Here is a 21720-nt window from a genome sequence, read left to right as displayed (position 1 = left end):
AGAATGATTTTGTTGGATTTCAAGTCAATCGGATACTTCTTGATTCCTAATCGGAGAAGATATGCGTAAAAAAAGATTGGAAAAATGTGAACCGGGAACACTTGATTACAACTTGAAAAGGCTTTAGTTTTTTCCTCGCGCCTTCTGATTGTAGTCCGTTGTAACAACGTCGTCGATCCAAGTCGACCTTCACCGTAGCCGATCCGAGTTCCGATCGCTGAGCCACCCGGCAGAGGTGTGTTCGCGACTCGGACGATCGGAGCTGGTGAACTCATCCACGCGGCCACACCCATCGTCTCTTTCTCTCTACAACGGGTGTTTGCTATTTGTGCCTCGGAAGTCTTAGAAATTGAATCACGTCTACAGCCAAGAATGTGAGGAACAATCTTAAGGTACAATGGGTGGTTGTTGTATCTAATTCAATTTCTATTGACGCAAATTCTAATAGCTTTTCGGGTTTTGATCTTATATTGAGCATTAGAAATCGATGCAAGGTATATGCCTACCACGTGTTTGACATTTGGCTTCTAAAGGTAGTCATTTTTCAGCCTATGGTTTTTGTAAACTTGAACAACATTTCTGAATTCATAGCTTTCGCGGTTGGTTGTGCATGGTAAGGCTTCTACTAGAACTTCGTATTCGAAATGTGAGGTTAGACCAATCTTTATGTCCTATAAATCTGCCAGACTTTCAATATGTGCGAATGTAGCTCGGTTTCACCTCCACCTTCCTCCTTAAACTTTTTCTTCTCTTTTTGTACAGGTAAGTAAACTTGTGACCCTTACTGCGACAGATATGGAGCACGTTGATCAGAAGCTCAAATTATGCCGGGATCCGCTCACATGACGAGTATTGCTAATGCACTTTTATGTATTAGGAGTAACTTTTGCTTTGATAGTACGCTCTATGTCTCTCAATTGTCGTTAATTTGTTGTATCAGGAGTAAGAAACGAAAGCACCAGTCCAAGGAGAGTTCAAGTGAATTGCATGCATAATTTCACTGTTTGTTATGGTGCCTCGACATATACGTTTCACTACAAGAATGTGGTTTTCAAATTTGGAAAATCTTCTTAATTTGTTTTGATTTTGATGTGGTCTGAAGCAGTCATACCACTCCATACATGATTTGAAAAATTAGTGAGCGAGTGGTTGTTGATTAGCTACGGTCCGTTGTATACTTATGGTGATTATTATGACATTTGTTGGAGGAATCTTGCTGAGAAAATATCACCATTACGAATGCAAGCGGAGGAAATTGAATACTCATTGTTGAGACGTTGGGTTTCAAGCTCTAGTGTTTAAATTTCAGTTTATGAAACTACCAATTAAAGTGCATCATTATGATTTCAGTTTGAGCCCAATTGAATCCTCTGTTTTGCTTCTTTTTTGTTTTGGGATTCATTCATGTTGCATGTGGGATCCGCAGGTAGATTATCAGAACCATAATCTAGTCTGTTTTTGTAACTAATGTCAATGTGGTATATGTTATGCACTTGGTAGTTTATGAGACCCACAATTTGGTCTGTTTTGACTGTGAACTGAAGATCTGTTTTGGTAATGCCATTTAAGAGATGTTTGGAACCTGTTTATGACCTATTTTGTTTGTGGTATGTTATGAACCTGTTTTGTTTAAGAGATGTTTAGAGCAGGTTCTGTATTTGTTACTGGAATGACTGTGTTTGTTACTGCAGTTTGTGAAAGTTTGTGACTGCAGCTGTTACTTACATCTGCACTTGGAATGAAGCTGTTAGTTACTGCACTTGGAATGAAGCTATTAGTTACTGCACTTGGAATCTACCCTTGGAAGCTGTTAGTTTCTGCATCAGTTGAATCTGCAGTTGTATTGGTTTTTAGAGCAGGTTTTGACTACTTTGATTACTTTAGATCTCCACTTAAGATTCTCTTGTGGTTGAGCTGTCCTTTGTTTATGTAACCCTTTAACATTGGCAGATTGAGAAAGTATTTGGTGCAAGTCAGCCTGATATTCTTGAAATTGAGAAGGCAAAGAAATTGCTCAAGGTATGAACTGAGATGCATCCTTCACATCCGACAGCAAAAGTGGTAATAAAACATGTGTAGATAAACAAAAATCCATGTTGTATAAAAAAAATTAATCTGTTGGGAAAGAAGTTTAGGACCGACAGGAAAAAGATAATGACCTGAGTGCTCGAACACATTACTGTGATGATAAATATCACATTTTTTGGAACTTTTATTTTTCTTTCACCTTATCTGTTCTTTTATTGTCAAGTATTACAATTGTAAGTCTCCTGGTTTGATAGTCTTTGTGATTTACTATGTACATAGTAACGCACAACTGAGTTTGATATTCTCCTGGCTCAAAATGGGGCCACTACATCAGAGCATTGTTGTTCAATTTTGCAGTCTCTTTTGTTGGATACTTATGTTACTAATTCTGGACATGGAGTTCTGTTCATGTGTAGAGTGTTGGCTGCTAAAATGCTAGTTCTCTTTCCTCTTGTGATTCTTACTTTGCAAAAATATGCTGACATGCTGCTGCGTCATTATGTTTGTCTCAGAAATGCTGTTTTTTCGATGACTATTACTGCTGCAGCTGATGGGAATTGCTACTGGGTTGGAAGTGCGGAGGTATCGGGACCGCAATGCTTGTATCGGGTGAATTTTCTGCTGCTCAAACAATGAATCAGCTCTCCACGTCCATTAAAATCAAACAATCATTGGAGGGGATGCATTATGGTGCAAGCCCTTTCTCTCATTCTCCTACTGCTACAGTACTATTTGCTCTATCTATATTATTCATTTTTCTAGTGTTACTAGTATGGTACAAACATATAGTAATGAGACGACGTATGTGGTTTGATAGACAATCTTGTGAATGATTTCGACAATGTGTTTCATTCGGACGTATGTGGTTTGATAGACAATCTTGTGAATGATATCGACAATGTGTTTCATTCGGAAATATGGAAGACAGATTTGTTGGATAGGAGTATATTGTTTGTGTTATTTGACTGGGGAATAACTAAAGTAAGCAATAATATTTGGAGCAGTTTAGACTAAATGAAGTCTCAACTAAGCAATATATGGGGATGGGTTCAAGGAAATATATTATGCCCAACAAACTTGCCCACAATATAAGATGGTGAAAAAAGATAGTACTACAAAATGTGCATTACAATGCAGTCAACAATTTTGTAATAGCTCCTCCGGTTGGGTGCTCGTATTCCTCTAATTCCTTCAGGGACTTCTTAAAAAGTGAGGAGATTTTAATGAAACCACCACGGGCACCGGATCTTACCTGAAAATGAGACAATTTTAAACTGGAATAGAATTTAGAATCAGCAAAGAAAACCGAGTCCAAACATGTACACAAGAGACAAGACAACCAGTTAAAACCATGCATATTCCAACCCAAAGTTTACTAGAGGCAGATCGCCAATCATATCCCAACCAAATCTATTTCGATGGCATAGTGTCAACCCAAAGATCATGAATACCATACCCGTCTAAAGAACCAAAAGCAAAATACCAAACTCATCCTACTCGTTCTGGTCTTGACAGTGTGAAAGTCAAATGACCGACTTTTGACTGGAAAAAATTTTTTTTTGACCGACTTTTGAAAAAGCAGTTTCACAGTTTGATAGCTCCAATAATCATGAGCTTTTCATTCATTTCATCAGAGAAGATAATAACCAAGGCTATGGGTAATTCATGTAACAGCAGAAACTAATCGATTCTTTAAAAATGAGCAAAATATCACATGCATAGAATTTTTATACTGCAACCCATGAAATCCATCAACATTATCTGCTTTTGGTACATTTACTTCAAGAACAATAATGACATAATCTCTCAATTGACTAGAGTCAATTTTCAGCCGTATTTCAGCTCTATCTAGCTGTTATCTCCATTATCCACCAACAAAACAACAATGAACGCAAGTACATTATCCACACAAAGCTCTAAAACCACTTACATATTTGAGGTTTAGATTATCCCAAGATATCAACTCAAAGTCTAATTGGATTAACTTATTGAATGTCCAAATCTAACATTAAGGAAAACAGTTGAACCTCACATGCACTTCCCCTTCCCTTTCCCTTTCAAAGTGAGCTTAACCTCGCATTTTGCCTCTTCTTCTTTTCAAAAGATAAGTAAATTTTGCTAGAAAATTTTTCAGAAGCATAACGAAATAGATTTGATTTGTGTAGAATGAGTTTGGAACCCAAAGAAGCCCAAACAATAACACAATTGTGGTTGAAAGTAACAGATACAGTTACCTCAATAATGCAGATCTCTTTGAGGTTCCACTCACTGCAGATCAAAACTCCAACATTTCTTTCTTGAAGAAGATGAACCTACACACATAAAGTCATTTACAAGGCTAAAAGGTTTACATTGAGAAAAGTTAAGGAAGCCTAAGCAGTGCTGACATAACAATAAGCATAACAACCACCCATGTAGCAAAAAACTGTTAATAAGCCAAGTAGTCACAACCAAAAAGCTTAGTCTAAGACCATGCACTATCAGTAAGCTATGGCTTTTGGCGGAAAAAAATGAAGACTCCATGGTAGTACTCTATAGCTTTTCAACCGTTGTTGTCAAAACGTACTCAGACTTCCTCCAATTGATACCACATGGTTCTCCACATTTGAGTACTGCAATTCGTTCTATTTCACTAAAAAGGAAAACGGAAAAAAAGAAAAACGAATCATGTGTAAACACAAAGGGGACACCTGCTTACCTAAAGGAAAACTAAGGGAGGAAGTTACCATCCTTTCCTTTCAATAAACATGAACATAACAAAAGAGTAACACAGCACAAACCAATTTACTGAGGCAGCCAAGACACAACAAGTGAGAAAATGATATGAAGCATCAATCCAGCAAAACTATTTTTTACAAACTGTGCCTACTACCTACCGCACTCTCAACAAAAGCTCTTAGCTAAGAGAAACCCATGCTGAAAGGTGTACTACGAGCTCTTCTCCAGAGTGAAAACAAAAAATTGTTGGGAGTTCTCACAAATGTTTCCAAACTGTTAAGAAAAACGATACTACTTTAATTTCGTAGACATTGGAGAAAATATACATCAGCGAACAAATGTGACCTACACATAAAAGCCTCAACACCTTACCACACTCCTAGTTGTACATGTTCATAGAGACACTACTCGCACAACTAGATTCCATCCAATTTACAAATCCATTGTCATCCAATTTACCACCCTTCCATCGAATAGACTACCCAAAAGTCCAATCAAATAACATTTCACTAAGCCTGGTATTTTAAAGCGTAACACTTCATCTATATCTATGACTCAAAAGCGAGTTGCTACAAAATGTAATGCCTTAATCCATTATTTTTCTCTTACATTTAGCAGAAGAGACTAGAGAGTAGAGGAGGGGGAGTGAACATCAAAATCATGGATTGAAAGAGATTAGTCAAAACAATCTTGTGGACAACAATTGTACCATCTAATTTATGCAACATTAAACGATTAGAGTTAGAGCAGGCAGCAGGCAGCAGGCACAACTCTACTCAATTTCACCCGACCCCAAAACTTGCGGAAACTCAACCTTTGGACTTTAAGAAAAGCAATTGCTAGCAATAGCAAAAAGTCCACCAACAATTTGCTCTATTGACAAACAAATCAGATGGAGAAGAACAGTATGAGATATCTGTTCCATTTCTTATTCGATTAGAAACAAAAGATTGCTACAAAGAAAAATAGTAAATCGCACCAACAACTTTCATTCCCTGATATATTTCACACCAATCTTATCAGAACTACTTACAAAGAAAATAAAAACTTATCAGAAAATTAACATTCAATGGATAGAACATGGGTCACAAAGATGGTGTGAGGCCCACTGACAGGACTGGATGTAAGGGGGCTGATGCGGTGGAGGTGGCCAAGAGGGTTATCACCGGAGCCACCCTAGGGTGAGGGAGGCTTGGTGCGGCAGCCTCGAATGGGGGAGGATGTGCTACAGCTGCAAGGAAGGGACGAGGTTTTGCGGCAAGGAGGGTGGGGCTACAACGGGGGAGAGGAAAAGTGTTCAGTCCCCAATGTAAAAAGAAAAAGAAAAAGCAAAAAGAAAAAAAGAAAAGTCACATGTCTCGTGAGAATTGGACGAGAGAGAAGGCCTAGTCCATTGGATCAAAGTAAATCCAAATCAATCTCAGCCCTTGTTGTGAAAATATCTTTTTTCGGCCCCACACCTTCCTCCCTTTAATATAGATAAGCTCAGTAAAGCCATGGGAATGCATGGATCATTCGTTTACGACATGCCTTGAAATGTAAGTTTTCCACTAAACTACATTTACTCCTAATAGATCCATGAATAAGTTAATCTGTAGACTCAAAGGATACATAAAGCTTCAATCTTCTTTCAATAATGTTTTCTTCATACAAATAATCTAGGAGGAAAAAGTGCTGCACTTCAAATATACTCACAGAACTAAAGAGGGACACAGCAGCAATAAACTCACAGAACTTTCAAGAGCTGCACTTCAAATACCAAAGGCTCATTGGCATGAGACAAAAGGCTGCGTCGAGGGCCAAACTGCCACAAACAACCATATCGTAATAGTATGCGTAAGATGTATGGCCTGTCAGTATGTATTATGCATTATCTTGAGTAATTACTGTTTGAGAGAGCATTAAAAGCAATACTCTGAGGCAGTCATCGATCCTATGTAACGAACTTAACCTCAAGGGCCAATTTTAACAGCAGTTGCAGATGTGAAAGTGTACTCTATACTCCTTAATGCCATGAGATGCGGCCTAAGTGCTTGGATCGGAGATTTCTACAGCCTATTAATTGGCAGCATGAGTATTCCGAATCGAGTATTCATGAGTTGTCTTTCATTTGGTTTTTTCACATCTGAAAATTGCTACTACTCAAGAATCCCTATAAATAACTTCTGCTTAAATGATGTGGCTGGAAAATTGTTGTAACTAAGGCACCTTGATATTTGTTTTACAGTGATAGGCTCGCAACTTACCCACATATCACCTGTTCATTTTCTGCTATGGTTTATGTCTTCTGTGACCTGTGTTTCTTGGTCTTTTTCTTTTCTAATTGTTTGTTTTTCTGTCCTGCTCAGTTGGTTCCTTATTTTGTTGTAGTGGATAAGCAGAAATATGAAAAAATGCAAGCAGGAACACGAGGGAGCTCCTCCCACAAGAGAGGCCGACAAATGCTCAAAAAATAGCAGTCACTTGGAACAAAAGATAGCATGAACTATACAAAATAACACGAAGTGCTTACTTATCAATGAAGGTGATGAGATAAATAGTAAAAAAATAGCAAAACCTCTTCAGGAACTGGTTGCAAGTACTCATTGATGTATCCTGCGGATGGAGGTATTAATGCTCTTCTCTTCCCTGAAACAATAACCCAAGTATGTTCTGAGAAATTAGATAATTCTTAAATGATAGGAAAAAGCAGGTACTTTTGGTTATGAGTCTTGTGACTGTGGTTTTGCTATTTCGTTATGAAATCTAAATTTAACCCCCACAAATGAGGTTTTTCTAAGTCATTTTGTCAATAAGAATCATAAATCTTCTAGAGATGTGCTTCTTGAATTTACCTCCAACCTTCATGCCGACCAATACCTCCATCAGGCCCTTTATTATCTGTGAAGGGGAACTATTGCAAGATGAATCACGTAACATGTAAAGAATGATCAAATGGGTTAAAAAGCATGTATGCTGATCTCTTACATGTATCAAAGGAATAGAATGAACGAACAGAACTTTGAAACAATATACAGACAACCAATTGTGACTTTAGGTCTTCATCCAAAAAAGACCCTCGTTGCATTTCAACAATAAGCAAGAGCTGCAAGACTTTGGAAAGAATAATGAAGCGGATCTAACCTGCTTCTCATTCAGAGCAAGTAAAACAGGAGAGCTTTCTCCGCTGAACTGATCCACAGTACTGCAACAAAATACTGCTCAAGTTTAAGAAGATAGTCGATAAAACAGCTAGGTTTAAATACAAATATGTTTAGCATGAGAAATACGGGCAACAGGATTGAAGGCTCTATCTCTATAACTCCAAAATGCAAAGGAGAACCCAAATTACCTATGAACAAAATACCCATTTGATCGCCGGCATACGTAGTTAACTTCAACGAGATTTCCTTCACGAGCCTCGGGCCCTTCCCCTTCAATAACGTCTTGGAAAACAACCCAAGCAAATAAGCAGAACATCGCAGAAATAAAACAAGGCACAAGAGCATTACAAGGCCCCTACCCTACCCCTTCCCAAAAGAATAAAGAAATAGATTGTAAATGGAAAGCACCTACATCAGTAAAATACAGGAAATACTCTACTTGAGATGTAAAACCTTTAGAACATCTTACCTTGTATCCTCACTCCACTAGCAAGCTTCTGGGTCCTGGATGCTTCAAAGTCCACACAAGAATTTCACATGCGATTCAATGAAACTAATAAGGACTGGATGAAGAAAGTTCACAATTGTTTACACCATTCGTCGGAGAAAAGTGAAAACAAATCACGAGGGCACAAAACAATTACCGAACTACTTCAGGCTCCTTCATCTCCTGCATTGGTTCACCAAATACAGGATAAACATTTAGAAGGATAGGATTGCAGACGACAAGCTTCAGAAGCGACCTTCTTGGCATTCTTTCCATCATCGGGGTGGGGAATCTCCCACCCAAGTTTTTTGGGAGAACAATCTTGGATTGTTCGCTGTTCATAAAACTGAGTCCATGACAATGTTAAAACTTTGTTGCGTACTATTAATACATGGAAAACTATTCCCTTCATATAAAGCTTCCTAAAACTGATTGCAACAACCATAAATTAACCTTATATCTTCGTCTATATCAGTTGATGCATCTAAAAGGGGTCACAACCCAATTTCCCTATGTATGATGATACGTAAAATTGTTTCATCATGGAGCATTGATGGAATAACCATACATATCTGACAAAACATGTATTTTGGTAATTTTCTTACTCGGCTATTAGATTGAAATGAGAAACCTAAAAATGTCCAATATTTATCATGGCCAGATCCTCATAATTCTTGCAGTTTATCATCCAACGGGGCAACGGGAACTACAGTAGCTAAAAACACCCAATTCGCGAAAATCAGATTGATGTTTGATTCCATCAATATACCTTCTTCTTCTTTTTTTGATGCATAGAGTATCAATATACTTACCCAACTGCCCATCGTTGGGAACCAAATTCAATCCCATTGTTTCAGATTTTCGTCAAAGTAAATTAAGGGCTACAGCCTCATTTATTTTGAAAGGACCAAGAAAACAAAGTTGCAATTTTATTTTTATTTTTTATTGCTGTAACTGAATTGGAAATCAAGCGTATCAGCAAAAAACAAGCAAAGGTACAATTAAGCGTCAATTTGGCCAAAACTAACGTAAACAATGGGAAATTGTACCAACGACGAAACAATGGGAAATAATAGTAATTTTATGGTATTGGTTTATTTTCACCTTGTGGATTTGAAGGCAATTGGCAACTGGATGTGGGTTTGAAAAGTTGGAGCTTCCATTTGCTAGAAAGAGCTCCCAGTGTGTGTGACCGTGTGTGTTAGAGAGAGAGAGAGAGAGAGAGAGAGAGAGAGTTTGCCGATGAAGATATGATAAGGGATAAGAAGATGGTTTTGGGGTGGCAGTTTCCTGATTGCACGAGACGTTTGACTCCCCACGTAACCAATCCGCCTGGCACAGTTCGGATCAATTTGTTTTACGTAGTACTAGTAAATGAGCCAAATTTAAACTGAATTTTAGGCTCCGTAGCTTGACTCGTTCGAATAGGCTGGGCTCAGGGCTCGTATGTAATATCTCTGGCTCATGCGAATGAGCTCAGCTCATGCTCGAACCAAGCTTGAATGGCAGGGCTAGACTTGAGCTTAAGCCTTAATTTTAAACAAGTCAGACTTTGATCACCATAAAATTCAATTCGACTCCTTTGCGCCTCCCTACCATGTAGCAACAAAATGCGAAAACCGTGTGAGCATATGTCGATATAAATTCAAGGTTTTATTGATGTCTTATAAATTTTATTACTATCATCGATGAAATTGCACCAAAACAAATAAAAATAAAGATTTAGTACGTGGAATAACTATGAGACAAGATTGACTCGTTCAAAAATAGACCTCTCCGTATAGTTGATGCGAATTGAAGAATTGATTAATTCCTCTACTTCAATTATTATTATTATTTTAGTATAGATTAAATTTTCCTCATTTTGTCCTGGGGCGAGTAGGTAAACCCCGCCCCCCCCCCCGGCGTGGTGGATACAGGAGCACCCATGATTTACATGGTTGGGATTTGGGACGGAGTTAAGACCATGTTGTACTTTTTGGTTGGGATTTCGGAGTGCAACAAAACCCACATCGTCTTGTTGCTATCCCTTAACTTGACCCAACGCAATTATAACTCCACGAATAGATAAACCCAACAAGTCCCACCACATTAACAAATTGCCAAAATTTTCCAAATAGAAGGGTCTAGAGACCCTAGTCAACTAAACTTTTTTTTAGATCTGATGAAGTCAACTACCTATGTAATTTCATCTTCCTCAAAAAATAAGGAAAAAAAAAAAGCACTACTTTTATAGGAGCGTTTTCACCAAAATTTTTGGACTCCAAGTTATTACAGTATATTTTATCATGCTATTCACATTAACGCACAATTTCTTCCTCTTCATTTTTTCCCTCTATTTTTTTGTTTCACCCACCCATATATCATATACAACTTTTATTAATTAGTGAAAACAACTTGACAATTGTGGATAACAATAACTTGTGCATAACTTATTGGTTAGCGAAAATACCCTTAGTTGTGGCCAATTTGGCAAATAAGCCAACCTTTTTTTTTGCTGGATTTGTTAATTCTGCATCCAATTTTGGTGAATTATTGGTTCATCTCAACGATGGAAATCGAAAAAGTAAAATATTATTATCGAAAATCAAAAATTTTAAAATAAAGACACAATAAGACAAAAAAATATATAATTCATCAAAATTGGATGCAAAATTAACAAAATAAAAAAAAATAAAAAAATACGAAAAATAAAAATGGAGTCGGCTTATGTTCCAAATTGGCCGTAATGGAGTACTAGTAGTTTTTCATTCGGCGAGAATTTCCTTTTCGAACGAACACGAACCACACGATTACACCGCCCTGGAGGGCCACTGAACGGGGCCCATACCTCACTCTCCTTAGAAAAAGAATAAAGAACCAGTCTCAGCTCATTTAACTATTTGCCAAATAGAAGGATCTAGAAACCCTAGTGAACTCCCTATATAATCCCTCTTCCTCTTCCACAATCTCGCCTCTTGCTTTCCCCACACTCAAAACCCTAAAATTCGTCACTGCCTCGTCTTGTTTCTAGATTTCTAAAACCCGATTCCCGGAGAAGAGAGAGAGAATGGCGGATACGGAGACGTTTGCGTTCCAGGCGGAGATCAACCAGCTGTTGAGTCTCATCATCAACACCTTCTACAGCAACAAGGAGATCTTTCTCCGTGAACTCATCAGCAACTCTTCCGATGTGAGTAGTCGTCTCTTTTGCGTTTTCTGATTATGCGTTTGCTTCTGTTTGTATGAGGAATTTGGTTTATGAGACGCTAGATCTGTGACGTACTGCTAATTTTGTCGTTTGTTAACGTACGTTTTTTCATTATTTAGATAGATTAGATTCCTGGGACTGTTATGAGTACGATGATGATTAATTAGCTTTGTTCGTTTTTTTCGTTCCAAGTAGGAATTTTCTACAATGTGTTCGCACGTGTTTGTGCGTACTTATTACATAATCGTGAAAGCAAGGATCGTTAGTTCTTACGGAACAGACAGTGTACTTATTCTCTTTTTGATTAACTAATTTGCGGAACAGACAGTGTACTTACTAGCCTTACAATTTTGTTGGTGGCATCTAGATCCTAAAAGTTCCGGTGCTTTTACGTTGTGGATTTCATTTGGTTATTACTAAACTGATACTTTAAGATAATTTAAGATTGCAATGAGTGAAACAGCTGAGGAAGTCTTTCAAAGGGGCTAGGAAATTATCAACATATAATAGTACTTCTGGAGGTAATGAGTTTGTGCTAAAATAAGCAATAGGTGATATTGTCGTTGTGTTTTTGTCTGGCTATTTAAGAAACAAACAGCTGATGACTTTAGCATGACTTTTTGCCCCCCTTTGTTCTCAGTTTTTGTTGTGATTTAGATCAGAAGGCTCATGTCCATTTTTGTTATGCATTTTCCTATCATACGGATATATGTGAATGCCAACGGTGACACATAGATTGAATTTTGATTTTACGTTGTGGATCTCATTTGGTTATTACTAAACAGATCATGTTTATTGAAAATCACAACAATTTATTTGTTTTGGCTATAAATTGGGAGAAAAAGAGCTAATGAATTCTTTCTAAGGGACTAGGAAATTTCAACATATAGTAATACTTCAGGTGATCTCGAGTTTATGCTTGGCTACGTTAAGCAACAGATGATATGTTTACGAAACAAACAGCGGATGACTTTAGCATGACTCAACCCCCTTCCCCCATTGTCCACAGTTTTTGATGTGATTTAGATCAGAAGGCTTGCTATGCTCGTTCCTATCACATGGATGGATGTGAATGCCAACGGTGTCATATGGATGGAATTTTGATTTACCAAACTACCTGTTACCTTCTTGTATTGTGGGGATTTGCTTGAGGAATTATATTGTTGTCCTAGAGTTATGTCGATCAAGCATATCGGGTTACTTCACAAGTTGTGGTTTGACCAAGTTGTATAATGAGGAATAACTGTGCGCTGTCATCCTATTCTCCTTTATGTTCAATTTTAGTGCTATAATGTATTTTTTCCTTATACTGTACAAAGAGAATCATGTGTTGGGTTTTATGGATCTGTTTACTAATAATTCCGTTTGTGCTTGTGACCTTGGGAATTATTTAGGCTCTGGACAAAATTCGTTTCGAGAGCTTGACCGACAAGAGCAAGCTGGATGCACAACCAGAGCTCTTCATCCACATTATTCCTGACAAAGCCAGCAACACATTGACAATCATCGATAGCGGAATCGGCATGACAAAGGCTGGTATGTAGTAACACATCATGTGTTCCATTGCATTGTCTTTGTAACACCACATCATGTACTAACACGTGTAATTCATTGACTTGCAGATTTGGTGAACAATCTTGGTACCATTGCTAGGTCGGGCACAAAAGAGTTCATGGAAGCTCTCGCTGCGGGTGCTGATGTCAGCATGATTGGGCAGTTTGGTGTTGGATTTTACTCAGCTTACTTGGTTGCTGAGAAGGTCATTGTGACCTCAAAGCATAATGATGACGAGCAGTACGTATGGGAGTCCCAAGCTGGTGGGTCTTTCACCATCACCCGAGACACCTCTGGTGAGAGTCTTGGCAGGGGTACGAAGATTACCCTTTACCTTAAAGAAGACCAGCTTGAGTACCTCGAGGAACGCCGACTCAAGGATCTGGTCAAGAAGCATTCCGAGTTCATCAGTTACCCCATCTCTCTCTGGATTGAGAAGACTACGGAGAAGGAAATTTCTGATGACGAGGATGAGGAAGAGAAGAAGGATGAGGAAGGAAAGGTAGAGGATGTTGATGAAGAGAAGGAGAAGGAGGAGAAGAAAAAGAAGAAGATCAAGGAGGTGTCCCATGAGTGGTCTCAGATGAATAAGCAGAAGCCCATCTGGATGAGGAAGCCAGAGGAGATCACCAAGGAAGAGTATGCTGCTTTCTACAAGAGCCTCACAAACGACTGGGAAGAGCACTTGGCTGTGAAACACTTCTCAGTTGAGGGCCAGCTAGAGTTCAAGGCTGTCCTCTTTATTCCTAAAAGGGCACCTTTCGATCTCTTTGACACAAGGAAGAAACCCAACAACATCAAGCTCTATGTGCGCCGAGTCTTCATCATGGACAACTGTGAGGAGTTGATCCCAGAGTACCTAAGCTTTGTGAAGGGTATTGTGGATTCCGAGGACCTTCCTCTCAACATCTCCAGAGAAACGTTGCAGCAGAACAAAATCCTTAAGGTCATTCGCAAGAATCTTGTTAAGAAATGCATCGAGATGTTTTTTGAGATAGCTGAGAACAAGGAAGACTACAACAAGTTCTATGAGGCCTTCTCCAAGAACCTCAAGCTCGGCATTCATGAGGATTCTACAAACAAGACCAAGATTGCTGAACTCCTTCGGTACCACTCCACCAAGAGTGGCGACGAGATGACTAGCTTGAAGGACTATGTTACTAGGATGAAGGAGGGCCAGAGTGAGATTTACTACATCACTGGTGAGAGCAAAAAGGCAGTTGAGAACTCTCCGTTCCTTGAGAAGCTGAAGAAGAAGGGCTATGAGGTCCTTTACATGGTTGATGCCATTGACGAGTATGCAGTGGGACAGTTGAAGGAGTTTGAGGGGAAAAAGCTTGTTTCTGCAACCAAAGAAGGTTTGAAACTGGAGGAGAGCGAAGATGAGAAGAAGAAGCAGGAAGAGCTCAAGGCGAAGTTTGATGGTCTTTGCAAGGTGATCAAGGATGTCTTGGGCGATAAAGTTGAGAAGGTGGTTGTTTCCGATCGCGTGGTGGACTCTCCTTGCTGTTTAGTGACTGGAGAGTACGGGTGGACTGCTAACATGGAGAGGATAATGAAGGCACAGGCATTGAGGGACTCTAGCATGGCAGGCTACATGTCAAGCAAGAAGACTATGGAGATCAACCCAGAGAATCCCATCATGGAGGAGCTGAGGAAGAGGGCAGATGCTGACAAGAACGACAAGTCTGTGAAGGATTTGGTTCTGTTGCTTTTTGAGACCGCTTTGCTCACCTCGGGCTTCAGCCTTGACGAGCCCAACACTTTCGGCAACCGGATTCACAGGATGTTGAAGCTGGGTCTGAGTATTGATGATGATGATGCTGCCGAGGCTGATGTGGACATGCCACCGCTTGAGGAGACTGATGCTGACGCTGAGGGCAGCAAGATGGAAGAGGTTGATTAAAACCTCCTGCCCGTATTCGGATTTTGGATTAGTGTTACCCTAAGTAATTGTGTCTGGTTTTTAGTAAAACGCTACTCTAGTTTTTGATGCTCTGCTGGATGGAATTATATAACAGAACTGAATGCTGTTTTTTGTTTATGGTAGTTAATTTTTGCTGAATGTAGGGTATAATTTCTTATTCTAGTCAGACTTTCTTAGTTCAATCTTGTGGACAAAATGCAGTGAATTTGAAGCCTTTGTGAAAGGGCACTTCCCCAAGTTCTCTATGTGTTCGTGTGGATAATGTATTATATTCTATGATTCTGGGAAGTGGCGAGGATAAGATCAGTATGGGACATTAGATCCCTTGCTGTTGAACTTCCGGCAGCTTTATCAGATTGCGTCTCCCTCTAAATTAAGCGTCTGTGCACGGTTCTAAACCAGCATAATTAGAGGTTTGAAAGAGTTGAACGAGTTTTGTGCGTGCGTTTGGTGCGAGTTTTCTGAGGTCACCCCACGAACTTCAATCTGAAGACAGGCAATCCTGGTTGGTTATCCCGATCCTTCTTTTGCAATCCTGGTTGGTTATCCCGATCCTTCTTTTGCGCACTGGAAAAACACTAACTCGACGGGCGTAGGACTGGCTGAAGGTTACACAAATAAAAAAAGGGATCCAGTTTGATAAGAAATGGATATATCTATATATTTCTAACTTATTTTTATGAAATGATAATACATGCCAGAAACTATATTACGGGTGTGATAGAGTTGAAAGAGTTGCATTGTCCATTCTTCATTTGTAAATTTAATGAGTTTTCTAGAATATGTTTAAGCTGTGGTTTGTTGATTGGGCAAGTTTTCGGTAACGTTAAACTAGTTTTAATTGAGCCGATCGTGAGCTTAAACATTATAAGTCCAACGAGGCAAGTGACAACTTGTTGAAATTTGGTTTAAAAGTTTATCAAGCTGTAAAAAAAAAATTAAAAAAAAGGTTCGCCCAACTGATATCCAAGGACTAGAGGAAATCCTTTGTTATATCACCTGAGACTTTTAATATCTGCATTCGTTTCTTTTCCTGAATTTCTCCTTAATACTTTTCTCATTTTGAAGATATTATTAACATATTTTAGTGGTATGGATATTGTAATTATCGAATGTATGTATTGAAGCTACACTATGAAGTGTTGTAAAATGCACACAAGATCATGTAAGAAAGGGCTGCCTCGCCTAGAGATGATTGCTCAAATTCTTGAAATAGTACATTACATTCTTGAATGAAATGAACAAAGAAAGAAACTATTTGCGCAGTCAGTTGAAAAAAAAAAATAACACTCACAAAAATTGAAATGCAAATTTCCCACAAAACTCAAACATACACAAGAAGCAAATTTGGTCAAAAAACGGACACCACCATTGGTAATAAACACGCACAACCAGCGACCTCTCAAAGCAAGTAGAATGCTGAATTCCGATTGGAATCAGGTATCTTCAATCCGGGTATGAAATACGAAGCTCGGGCAAAAATGGACACCGCCATTGGCAATAAACACGCACAACAAGGGACCTCTAAAAACAAGTAGAACCCCAAATTCTGATTTGGAATCAGGTATCTTCAACCCGGGAATGAAATACGAAGCTCGGGAATGTAGTGGTGATGTCCCTGTTCAGGAAAATCAGAAAAATGTCAGCATTTTAGGACATTAACTTAATAATGATGACAGGTAGTAACTGTATTCCATCACATATCTTCCTAGTCAGTAATGAGCTACACAACAAATCATAGATTCAACCTATACAGGAGAAAAAAATAGGAGACATACAAGGACCAAATACATTTGGTCTACACCCATCAGAGAGAGAGAGTATTTCATAAACTCAAGTAACAGATCCCCATATAAGTAGCAAGCATGATGCATCCCAGTATACTGATGCAAACGCGATGGAATGTTCTCATGTTTCAAGAAGAGCATGAAGAACCAGACTAGTTTTCAAAGAGTACTTCAGCAGCTATAATAAAATACGAAAACTAATTTGGGGCTTTGACATTATCCAACCAATTAGTAGACTAATGTGTACGAAATATGTAATCCACCTTCTGTGCTACCCCACCCCAACTACAAAGAATTGGGAGAAGAGAAAAAAAGAAGAAGAAGCTTACTTGAGGTATTGGAGGGTCATATTCTTCAAAAGGGATGGATGTCGCAAAACAAGACTTCTCCACTCTTCCTTGTCAATCTTCCCATCATGTTTCGTATCAGCTTCCTCAAAGGTCTGAAACATTGCCCCAAAATATATCATAGACAATTTTTTCCACAATTCCTCCAACAAACGAAGTAAGAAGCATGCATACGGATAAGGGGAGCACCTTGTCAATGATACTCTCTATAACATCATCTGAAAGGTTCATTCCCGATTCAGCAAGAGTTGCCACTACCATTTGCTTCACCTGCATTGCATGCAGAAGTCAATTAGAAACCTCCAAGTCCGGAATAAACGACAAGATAACTTAAACTACACTATCATGATGTGAACTGCTTATTGGTGTCTTAAAACTAAGAGGAACGAGCTGAAAACATGAAACTTAGCGTCTAAACCTAATATTTGATCATAGCATGCTACAAGAATAGCAGTTTGAAAGTTTAGTTACGATAAACAAAGAAGGATGTGGGTTTTCCAAACTAATTTTTTGGCGTGCACATGAGCTTTACCCTTATGACACTCATACAATGGAAGCCTTAAAAATAGTTTCAGATGGTATGTCCCTTTCAAATAGTTTCAAAGGCAATTGCAAAACGTCACTTTACGACTGTCAAAACTATCGTAGAAGGGAGTCTCAAGGGACGATGACAAGTTGTAGTCACACCAAAACGTCACTTTACGACTGTCATTGTTTATTCTCAGTTGTATGTTTATCTTTCAATGTACTTAACCACACAAAGTAGCACACAACGGAGTTTCTACCCGTGAGGTAGGAATAAAATATTGCTTTCATAGGTTAAATCCCAGATATGTGAAATACAAAATGAAACCCCTGCACTACAAAACAACATAACAAGGAAAAGGAAACTCCCAGTTAAACTGGTCAGTATTCAAAGGGGGTCATGCTAAAACAAATAGTTACCTCTTGCCTCTCAATGAAACCTTGCTGCTTCAGATCGTACAATTGAAAAGAAACTGCAAGAGTATCGGTGAAATGAAATGTACAGTAGGGATAAAGGTGAATAGATAGCAAAAATAACAACATAGTAGTGCTTCATACACTCAATCTTATCATCAATAGGGGCATTTGGATGGAACACAGAGAGTGCACGAGCAAACTCTTCAAAGCCTAGGATGCCGTTATGTTTTGTGTCAAACAAGTCAAATACCTGCAATTCGTAAAAAATAGGAAACAGATTAGTCTGCGAAAATTTAGCACATTTAATGTGAGATGTCTACAATAAGATATTACGTTATACAAGTATTTCTTAAGTCCCCAATCTGCAGCTCTTAAAACAGACAAGAACAGGTACATTCACACATGGTTGTACCTAAGTGTACCTATGTGGATCCTTTCCATCACCGGATACATGTGTGTGAGTGGAAATTGCATGGAGATCTAGACAATTGTAACAAGCTCATGGTTAAAGAGTTAAAACTAGTTTATGAAGATCGTCCAGTTACAGCGAATTTTAGCAAGATCAACTAGTGTAGTAGTTTAAGATTAAATACCCGATCTGCAAACAAGCTCTCCTTTTTGTTGGTCTTAAATAATGCCAATTGAAACTCTTCCTGCAATAACGAATTGTAGCATTCAACACAGTACAATAAAACTGTGAGGTAAAAAGGCATCTCCATAGAGAGAACATGAGTAATAGCAGGAATTCAGGCATAGTACTTGCATATCATCTGGCCATGTAAAGACAACAAACAGTAATAACGATTTTTTTTTTTTTGACAAGTATAACGAAATATGAACCTTGTTGATCAACCCGTCATCAATCACTGCACTGCTAATCTTCTTAAATAGCTCATAAAGTGCCTCTATTTCACTAACACTAACTGCATTCAAATAGCAAATCAGAATTCTCAGTAGAATGGTTAAGTTGCTTTTAAATTACAGCAAACAAAAGGAGAAAATAGAAACAAAATTACACAACTAATCTGCATATCATAGAGCTAGTTAATCAGAATAAAAGCTCTTTTACACCGTCACTTCTCCACGTCTCCAAAGTTCTACAAGTGCTCAAGACCGCACTTGATAGGTAAACTCAGACAATATACAATCTCAAAATACTTCACACGTCAAAAATACAAATTAATACGAAATCAAAACCGTAAGGGCCAGTGGCATACACACTGTCGCCCTTGCAAGAACTTCAGGATCTTCAAGGTCTCTGGATTGTCCGTACAAATCAATATCACAGCAGCCAAGTAGGGGAGCACACAAATGCTTAACCCCGTCTAAGCACTGCAACATGGTAAATCTTGCACATCAAAACTTTCCATGCCTGTTCAAAACAAAGAGTCAAAACCTTTTCTTTAGGTAGTGCATGCAAAAAGAAGACCCCTAGCGGAGAATGAACCTAACCTTTTGACCATTTCCTGTGTCTGTTACTGCAACCCAATTGCAAAGGATTGTGGAGATTGCTGCAGTTTCCAATATCCATATTCAGTAGGGAAATAAGAATGTCCATTATAACCTGATTATATCATACACACATCTCTATCCATACATTTACAAATGAGATCTTAAAAAGCCCAAGAGGAGTCGCAAGTTGCAGCTATAGCAAAAGACTGTAAAAACGGAATCAAAAATTTCCCCATAAAGTGAATGTCAACAAATTTTGAATCTTTGATCAGTTTCTTACTTCTTGGTATAGCACAATAGGCAAATAACATACTTCTAAATACAACTATTATTTAAAAGAAAGGGTCCCAGGATACAAACACACACAACTTCTCAATAACAAACGGCAGCGAAGAGAAAATAATTAAGAAGCAAAATGTGAGGAAAATAGGGGGGAAATTTTACTGTGCTTAGTACTCTATCTCTCAAACAAAACAAGAAAATGGAAATTTTGTGAAATTTCCTTCCTTTCCCAGTGATCTAAAAAATCGTTAGGCGCTAGTCAGGCGGAAAAGGGGGGGCACATAGCGCCCAAGCGCCGACCATTCAGGCCGCCTAGTGCCTAGGCAGGGACCAGTCGACCAACTTTTAGAACACTGCAGTTTCCCTATGTTCCACACAAAGGGTTAGGTTTGCGCTACATAACTCAAGATCTGTACATTCAAACACGGCCGGCAGCACAAAAGTGACTATCCAAACAGCAAAATCAAGTAGGCAATTCTAAAATTTGCATGCACAACTCTACTCAATAACCCTTTCTCCCAACCCCAAAGTGTCGGCCTAGTGGTGAAGGCTTGGGACTTGGGGGTTTGCTCCAACCTAAAGTCTCAAATTTAAAACCTCTCAAGTGCTATCAACTCCTTTGGGGCCGTCCATACGGAGCTTTTCTCCGGCTTTAATTGCGCTCCCCACAAGTGAACGGTGGGATTGACCCCCATATTAGTCGAGGTGCACGTAAGCTAGCCAGGACACCTGAGTTATAAAAGAAAATAACCCTTTCTCCCAATTACTACGGTTCAGCTGTATGATCCATCACCTCCTGCTGAAATTGAATCTAGTACCCAAAAATTGAGCTCAATCTCCTCATGCCCAAAAATCAGGGCCGGGCTTGGGGAGAAGCCTAGGAATCCAAAGCTTCAGACCCTCAAAAAAATTTCAAAAAAAGGTCCCCCTAAACGTGTAATACCCACTTACATCTGGGTTGAATGGAATAACTCCTGGTGTGGATCGGACAACCCCTTACTCCTGAAGGTGTGCTTTATTTGCTAGGCCCCAAACGTATTGTGTCAATCATCTAAATTACCCATTTATACCGAAAATTAACAAACAGAGAGATGAAAGCAGAAGAGAGAGAGAGAGGTACCTGTCGATTTATGATTTCCGGCTGGTTCTGATTGTGAATAAATTTATGGGTACAAACAAGTACTCCGTATATCTTTGCCACAATTACGTAGAAAACCCAATAATTTGTTCTTTTTACAAGTTACTCCACGTACTCCATTTTAATCCTACTCTGTTTTTGGGGTGTAATTATTAATAGTCCAACCGGCACTGTTTCGTGGTGTTTAGACCTTTTTAACAGTCCACGTTGATGTGGGGTTTGTATGCTTCGTCTTTGGATCACATTAATGTGCAGTGGTGAAGAAAATTGGGGTACCCCGTGTCGGATGTTTTCTTCTTTTCTCAATGTTGGGAAACTACCATGTTGTGGTTCGGGTGTTTTTTACACATTGATGAGGATCCACATATTTATTCTATTTGAGAATAATTACTTAGGGCCTTTATGAAAAAATTACGTGGCACCTAGGGCTCTCCAACACCATATATCAGAATCCATACAAGACATCTTAGGACCGTATTCAATGTGGAGGTGGGGTTCATACATCGTGGCATTGTGCATTGATATGGTAAGTTAGGCACCAAACATTGGTTGACCCATTTTAATGTGTGGTGGTAGAGAGGCCTCGATCACCATGTGATGGTACCTCAAGCTTTTCCTTCACCACATATTGACAAACCCAATTAACGTGAGGTGATGGAAAGGACAAGACACTACGTGACGATATCTCAGAAAAATCAAGATTAATTCTCTTATATTCCCGTAAA

The 21720-nt window shown here is 38.9% G+C and overlaps 3 protein-coding genes and 1 long non-coding RNA gene across 11 annotated transcripts; 2 read left to right on the top strand and 2 right to left on the bottom strand.

Annotated features, from left to right (window-relative positions):
* The first annotated feature begins 69 nt into the window (after nucleotides 1-69).
* On the top strand, nucleotides 70-2974 carry LOC131329787 (uncharacterized). 2 transcript variants are annotated; one of them, XR_009200835.1, is made up of 4 exons: nucleotides 70-392; nucleotides 763-1859; nucleotides 1951-2019; nucleotides 2541-2974. It is a non-coding gene; the product is annotated as an uncharacterized LOC131329787 (long non-coding RNA). The 2 variants fall into 2 exon arrangements; XR_009200836.1 differs by having other exon boundaries at nucleotides 76-392; nucleotides 2576-2974.
* A 95-nt stretch (nucleotides 2975-3069) lies between these two features.
* On the bottom strand, nucleotides 3070-9696 carry LOC131329757 (peptidyl-prolyl cis-trans isomerase FKBP16-1, chloroplastic-like). 5 transcript variants are annotated; one of them, XR_009200829.1, is made up of 10 exons: nucleotides 9481-9677; nucleotides 8534-8722; nucleotides 8359-8393; nucleotides 8078-8171; nucleotides 7870-7930; nucleotides 7581-7626; nucleotides 7304-7374; nucleotides 6442-6550; nucleotides 4263-4340; nucleotides 3070-3302 (listed from the first exon to the last, which is right to left on the bottom strand). XR_009200829.1 is itself a non-coding variant. In XM_058363130.1 (10 exons), the coding sequence occupies exons 1-9, from the start codon at nucleotides 9537-9539 to the stop codon at nucleotides 4304-4306; spliced, it is 666 nt and encodes a 221-aa protein (XP_058219113.1). In that variant the 5' UTR covers nucleotides 9540-9680; the 3' UTR covers nucleotides 3070-3302; nucleotides 4263-4303. The 5 variants fall into 5 exon arrangements, 4 of the variants coding, with proteins under 4 accessions (XP_058219113.1, XP_058219112.1, XP_058219115.1 ...); XM_058363130.1 differs by having other exon boundaries at nucleotides 6477-6550; nucleotides 9481-9680; XM_058363129.1 differs by having other exon boundaries at nucleotides 3070-3280; nucleotides 6477-6550; nucleotides 9481-9678.
* Nucleotides 9697-11248: 1552 nt separating this feature from the next.
* Nucleotides 11249-15284, top strand: LOC131329690 (heat shock protein 90-2). Its single transcript, XM_058363001.1, has 3 exons — nucleotides 11249-11548; nucleotides 12961-13102; nucleotides 13189-15284. The coding sequence occupies exons 1-3, from the start codon at nucleotides 11426-11428 to the stop codon at nucleotides 15024-15026; spliced, it is 2103 nt and encodes a 700-aa protein (XP_058218984.1). The 5' UTR covers nucleotides 11249-11425; the 3' UTR covers nucleotides 15027-15284.
* A 929-nt stretch (nucleotides 15285-16213) lies between these two features.
* Nucleotides 16214-21063, bottom strand: LOC131329756 (calcineurin B-like protein 3). Of its 3 annotated transcripts, none has more exons than XM_058363126.1 (10): nucleotides 20978-21063; nucleotides 19576-19634; nucleotides 19341-19495; nucleotides 18964-19046; nucleotides 18717-18776; nucleotides 18265-18373; nucleotides 18127-18179; nucleotides 17371-17451; nucleotides 17164-17276; nucleotides 16214-16665 (listed from the first exon to the last, which is right to left on the bottom strand). In XM_058363126.1, the coding sequence occupies exons 3-10, from the start codon at nucleotides 19462-19464 to the stop codon at nucleotides 16608-16610; spliced, it is 681 nt and encodes a 226-aa protein (XP_058219109.1). In that variant the 5' UTR covers nucleotides 19465-19495; nucleotides 19576-19634; nucleotides 20978-21063; the 3' UTR covers nucleotides 16214-16607. The 3 variants fall into 3 exon arrangements, with proteins under 3 accessions (XP_058219109.1, XP_058219111.1, XP_058219110.1); XM_058363128.1 differs by lacking the exon at nucleotides 20978-21063 and adding an exon at nucleotides 20805-20881; XM_058363127.1 differs by lacking the exon at nucleotides 20978-21063 and adding an exon at nucleotides 20651-20779.
* Nucleotides 21064-21720: the final 657 nt, after the last annotated feature.

The sequence above is a fragment of the Rhododendron vialii genome, chromosome 6a (genome assembly GCF_030253575.1).
Source record: "Rhododendron vialii isolate Sample 1 chromosome 6a, ASM3025357v1".
NCBI lineage: Eukaryota > Viridiplantae > Streptophyta > Magnoliopsida > Ericales > Ericaceae > Rhododendron > Rhododendron vialii.
This window is presented reverse-complemented; position numbering and strand designations above follow the sequence as displayed.

Excerpts from the sequence above, each read along its gene's own strand:
- LOC131329757 (XM_058363130.1), bottom strand. The coding sequence starts at position 9,539 with ATGGAAGCTCCAACTTTTCAAACCCACATCCAGTTGCCAATTGCCTTC. Across the intron at positions 8,172-8,358 it reads TAGTGGAGTGAGGATACAAG|ACGTTATTGAAGGGGAAGGG; the intron begins GTAAGATGTTCT and ends TTGTTTTCCAAG. Across the intron at positions 4,341-6,476 it reads GTGCAGCTCTTGAAAGTTCT|GTTCATCTTCTTCAAGAAAG; the intron begins GTGAGTTTATTG and ends TTATGTGTGTAG.
- LOC131329690 (XM_058363001.1), top strand. The coding sequence starts at position 11,426 with ATGGCGGATACGGAGACGTTTGCGTTCCAGGCGGAGATCAACCAGCTG. Across the intron at positions 11,549-12,960 it reads TCATCAGCAACTCTTCCGAT|GCTCTGGACAAAATTCGTTT; the intron begins GTGAGTAGTCGT and ends GGAATTATTTAG. Across the intron at positions 13,103-13,188 it reads AATCGGCATGACAAAGGCTG|ATTTGGTGAACAATCTTGGT; the intron begins GTATGTAGTAAC and ends ATTGACTTGCAG.
- LOC131329756 (XM_058363126.1), bottom strand. The coding sequence starts at position 19,464 with ATGTTGCAGTGCTTAGACGGGGTTAAGCATTTGTGTGCTCCCCTACTT. Across the intron at positions 19,047-19,340 it reads TCTTGCAAGGGCGACAGTGT|TTAGTGTTAGTGAAATAGAG; the intron begins GTATGCCACTGG and ends ATTTGAATGCAG. Across the intron at positions 17,452-18,126 it reads GTTTCATTGAGAGGCAAGAG|GTGAAGCAAATGGTAGTGGC; the intron begins GTAACTATTTGT and ends CATGCAATGCAG.